At 36.1% G+C, this 5,463-nt stretch overlaps 1 protein-coding gene across 1 annotated transcript; it reads right to left on the reverse strand.

Annotated features, from left to right (window-relative positions):
• Window positions 1-5,463, reverse strand: LOC117333481 (chitin-binding domain protein cbd-1-like). Its single transcript, XM_033892792.1, has 4 exons — window positions 5,293-5,463; window positions 1,490-1,640; window positions 873-1,018; window positions 1-149 (listed from the first exon to the last, which is right to left on the reverse strand). Exons 1-4 carry the CDS (start codon window positions 5,333-5,335, stop codon window positions 64-66), a joined length of 426 nt encoding a protein of 141 aa, XP_033748683.1. The 5' UTR covers window positions 5,336-5,463; the 3' UTR covers window positions 1-63.

The following is a 5,463-nucleotide window of genomic DNA, read 5'->3' on the forward strand; positions in this document are numbered from 1 at the left end:
GAAGGTACATTTAAGAATTTAATACTTTAGAACATGGACAAATGATGCAATCCTCGATGGTTTCTATGGAGCTGAGCCTTTGGTTCCACATGGTGGGTCAACATTGGCTGGCCAGTCACAGGTCTGTACTACAGGGTTAAAAACGGTGCCTGCAAATAGACATAGCAATGTGTTATTTTTTTTCTTAGTAGTAGGTTAACAGCCATCGACTGTTGAATACAATTTGAATACATAGAAAGTTGAATACAATTTACCTAAATGTTAACCTATGTCTATTTTGTGTATTTTAGGACTCAACCGTGGTACTAACGCCCCAAAGAATTCCTATCTGCAGTGTTCCGAAAAGATTTACAAAACATATATTCAGCATTAGATACATTTTGTACACTATCCGGCGAATGAAACCACACTGCACAGCTGTTTCGTGCTTCTAGGACTCGTCAGTGACACCAGGGACATCATACAGCAGGTTCTAACAGGACTCGTCATTGATGCTAGGGTCGTTATTCAGCTGTTTCGTTATTCTATGACTAGTCAGAGATGTTTTGGGACATCATACAGCTGTTTCGTTATTATATGACTAGTCAGAGATGTTTTGGGACATCATACAGCTGTTTCGTTATTCTATGACTAGTCAGAGATGTTTTGGGACATCATATAGCTGTTTCGTTCTTCTAGGACTCGTCAGTGATACCAGGGACATCATACAGCTGTTTCGATCTTCTAGGACTCGTCAGTGATACCAGGGACATCATACAGCTGTTTCGATCTTCTAGGACTTGTCAATGATGCCAGGGACCACAGATGTAGAAATTCACGAAGAAAGTCAGAAAAATCAAAATGGAACAAAACAAATACACAGATTTACTTACTTCCGGGACAAAAGGTGTGTGCTATAAATTTAGCCTCTACGCATGTGTAAAATGATGAACAGTGCTCAATGGTGTCCGGATATCTGCCGTCGCCTTTCCCGGTGCAGTCCTTTAACACTCCGCATGGTGGAGGGACAACGGTGGCACTGCAATATAAACCAATTAATTTATTTCATGTGGCATTCATATTCAAATATATTATATACTATTGTGAGGATAAATGGATAACATGTGAAATAAACAATTCCCCCGAGTTTTTAGAGTGGCGAAATCCGATGTTCCCCTACTAGGCTAACAGGGGGAACGGAGATCAATGTTTGAAATCCTACCCTTGTACAATTGGACTTTTGATATACATACAAATTCATTACTTCGCTGAGTTGAACATATGATTCATTGACAGTTTTGAAATTCGGGGAGAACATTTGATAGATTTACACCGCTGTAATAACAACAACCACAGAACATAACAAAATTAGCCGTATAAGTTACAGTTTATCGCATCCTTCAAATCGAAATATTGATTTTAACATAAATGCACACTAGCATATCTTTGTATAAATTATGTTTGCCTTGCTCACGCTTTTGAACACGTGCACGTTCAAAAGTACACGTACTTGTCACATTTATTGGTTGCAGCATTGAAGACGCTGCCGATTCCACACTCCACGATACTGTAGACACCAGCCGTACATAAAGCGTATGATTTACAGTTCTTTTCAAAAATACCATCTGGGACTCCTGTACAGTTCTTTGCCAAGCTGGAACCTGGAAAATACGGGAAATAGTAAGTGATCTTATAATTCCTAGTGGCAATTGAATATCTCTACACCGATATGGGAATCGGTGCTAATTCTTAAACACAATTAACACAACTGTAAATAAAATCAACATCCTTACTCTAAAATTGATAAAGTAAAGGGCAGCACATGGACAGAATGTGCAACCAAAATAGTAAATGATCCGTGAATATTGAAATACTAGAGTTCCTTAATGTACTTGGCATAATGACAAATGGAACTGGGATGGTGACAATGGAACTGGGATTGTCACAATGGAGCTGGAATGGTGACAATGGTACTGGGATGGCGACAATAGAACTAGGATGGTGACAATGGAACTGGGATGGTGACAGTGGAACTAGGATGGAAACAATGGAAAAGGGATAGTGACAGTGGAACTGGGATGGTGACAATGGAACTGGGATAGTGAAAATGGATTTGGGATTGTGACAGTGGAACTGGGATGGTGACAGTGGAACTGGGATGGTGATAATGGAACTGGGATGGTGACAGTGGAACTGGGATGGTAACAATGGAACTGGGATGGTGACAGTTGAACCTGATAGCGCACACGTAAATAGAATATAACCCAAGGAGTTCATGTGTCGAAATTTAACCCTTTTTTTTTATTAATCCGATCCTCTCGAAACCATATTTGCTGTTTACCACTAGTTATTGATATTTATTAAAGGTTTTGTGATGCCAGGACAAAATCCTTGAAAATCGAACCAATTGGAACCTATATTTTGGGAAGCATTGGTGTCACTATCTAAAAATGGAAAATGTTATAACGAAACCGACACCATCATGCTTATCATAAAGTTTTGTAGTAAGATGTCACTGTTGGGTGTGCCGTATGTAATGATTGATGTTAATGACTGGTATTGAAGAGTTCTGATGAAATAATAAGTTATTTAAAGGAAACTTTTAACAGATAACCAATCATCAATATGCCTAACAGCTTAAATAATTTTCGTTGCAAGGGAATCTCAGCCAAAAGATGTTTGTTCTCGTGGGTATGTTAATTAGGTCACATGGGTATGTTAATCAGGTCACATGGGTATGTTAATCAGGTCACATGGGTACGTTAATCAGGTCACATGGGTATGTTAATCAGGTCACATGGGTATGTTAATCAGGTCACATGGGTACGTTAATCAGGTCACATGGATACGTTAATCAGGTCACAGGGGTATGTTAATCAGGTCACAGGGGTATGTTAATCAGGTCACATGGGTATGTTTATCAGGTCAAATGGGTAAGTCCACAGTAATATATTTCAACGTTCGCCTTTCTTGGAAAAGGAAAATCTAATAAAAATATGAAGTTGTCCGTTTAGAGTAGGATACGATAGTGTAAAATGTGGAAAGGCCAATTATTTTGATATGAAGAAACTTTTACAGTGTATACTCAAGATCAATCAAATCGGAATCCAAATGATTCCACTTCAACATTATGCAGCATCATATCACCGCTACAACAATATATATCATCTAATTGTGTGAAGAATGGAACTAAAAAGTTTGGACTAAGATTTCGTTTACATGTTGACATTCCCTCTTATCATTGGCAGAGCCATCAATAAAAGGCTGGATGAAAATATCTTGTGAAGTTATAGGATCCCAAAATAAACGAGACATCTACCCAAGCATTTACTGCTAACATCACAGATTACATTACTGAAATATGACAAGATTGTATTTCCTGTTTTGAAAAAAAAGAAGGGATATGTGTTGGTAGAGTTTATCAGTAATGGCATTACTGTTTGCAGAAAAGGATTACATTATAAGACGCTCCATCCACAGACAAAACCACGTTGTCTTAAGTATAGACCTAAGTCTTGTTATTATTTCGGATTTAAAGTTGGTGTCGTTTGAATTGTATATCATCTTCTAAATAAGATAGCTATTAACGTTAAAAGTGTATAAAACCAAATAATTATCTTAACAAGTAATTATAATACGATTGGGAGTCCTAACATTTATTTTTCGTTATTAACACCCCTCCCCCAACCCCGGAATTCCTAACTCTTCTATGAGGTCTTTGATTTGAAATGATACTTCATATCGAAGTTGTTCATGAAATAGGATTGATAATACAATGTACACGCTTTTTACATTGCTGATTCTCTCCAATAAGTCAATGCATATATGAAATCGAGATGGCTAAAACCTTTCGTAATACATAGACTATGTTAAATAACAATGTATAGTACCCAGTACCACCAGTATAAGTACACTCTGTTATATTCCTTATAACGTTTTAAGTATTAATGCTGATGTCTTAAATTTAGCACGGGTAATCAAATACACTGCAGGTAAGCAAGTGTGAATGTCAAATGTGTTAATGCCATTAATTATATATATATGTATATATAGATATAAACGTAAGTTGTGTTTATGAAAGGTGTTATCACTTTCTGACTTTATTATTTACTGTGTACTAGCCTACACGGTGATTAAGTAAGTGTCTATGTGACTCTTGTTCCTATTTCCCTTTACTGTTCATTGTAATAACATGCTTGAACTCAAATTAAACAAAGTTTGAATGGTGTTATTGGATGGATAGTTTATGTTAAAGGGAGATAACCACATAGTCCTATTTATATACTGACGCTAATCTATCAATGCATTCCTAAAATAAGTTCGTGTAACACAGAAATCAGAGAAAAAGCACAGTTGGTAATGGGAGTTGACAGTATAAACACCGTGATTATTTTTGTAATTTGTAGGTACAGAAAAAATACGAACATAATTAACAAATATTGAGTCTGCTTATCTTATTATTGTTTCCTAATTGTTGCTGTATTAACACATATTTATATATATGTAATACATGTAGTAATTTGTCCGGTTAAACAAAAGTGTGTAAACTATATTTTAAGTCTTAACCTTTCAGTACATATCAAAGAAGTAAGATAACGTAAAAGAAACAGTAATTAAACTGCATCGTAAAGTTCGTCCTTACAGAAGACACGTCATTGATGATGATGACCTAGCGGCACAGGGGAAAAATAAAAACTGGTCGAAAAAATGTCGAAATATGAATGGCGAGGCCAAGATAGCACATGACTTGATAAATTTCATTCTTTTCAATACAAAATGTACTGTGTATTTGAATTCAAAGGAAAGTCAAGCACGTATATGTATTCTAAAGCGCGCCACAGTTCCAACATGTTTTTAAAGTTGAAACGAAGGCATGCCTATATCCAATTTATCCTAGCATTGTGTTTTGTCACCTTATGTTTGATTAAGTAATCTTTAAGTCTATCTTAGTACTTTGTTTATTACAGGTTAAACAAAGTACTATATTTTTGATGCAACCTTTAAGATGTTATGCTCCAGATTCGGGTTAACACCACCTCATATTTCTTTGAAATACAAACTTGGAGTCAGCTATACATACATTATCCTCCGCTTACTTTTTTGTACTAAATATTAATTGGGATATGCTTTACGAAATATTGTTTTGTAAGTTGAATTTTGAAATTTGCGGCAAATATAGTTAATGCGCATTGTTAGTTTATGGGGAAGAAAGTGAGAAGGATTGTTAAATAACTGTAGGAAAAAGTAATTCAAATGTTATACAATATAAAAAATACAAGTATCTATTTCAAATTAATGAAGGAAAAGACTTACCGAAAAAGGCAAGAAGCACACATAATCCAATTAACTGTTTCATGACTGCACGTGGGTGATGTTGGAATGGTTGCACGTGCTGGATGTATCGGTGGTGTGACGGTAGTGCGTGTCTGTATCAGTGACACGCTACTTATAAGCGATATGACCTGACCACGACGACCACTGTGA

The sequence above is a fragment of the Pecten maximus genome, chromosome 8 (genome assembly GCF_902652985.1).
Source record: "Pecten maximus chromosome 8, xPecMax1.1, whole genome shotgun sequence".
Classification (NCBI taxonomy): Eukaryota; Metazoa; Mollusca; class Bivalvia; order Pectinida; family Pectinidae; genus Pecten; species Pecten maximus.

What these genes read in the sequence shown, in the direction of transcription:
- LOC117333481 (XM_033892792.1), bottom strand. Translation starts at nt 5,335, where the DNA reads ATGAAACAGTTAATTGGATTATGTGTGCTTCTTGCCTTTTTCG. An exon ending in TGTGCTTCTTGCCTTTTTCG is followed by an intron (nt 1,641 to 5,292) that starts GTAAGTCTTTTC and finishes CGTATTTTCCAG; the next exon opens with GTTCCAGCTTGGCAAAGAAC. An exon ending in ACACACCTTTTGTCCCGGAA is followed by an intron (nt 150 to 872) that starts GTAAGTAAATCT and finishes GTCTATTTGCAG; the next exon opens with GCACCGTTTTTAACCCTGTA.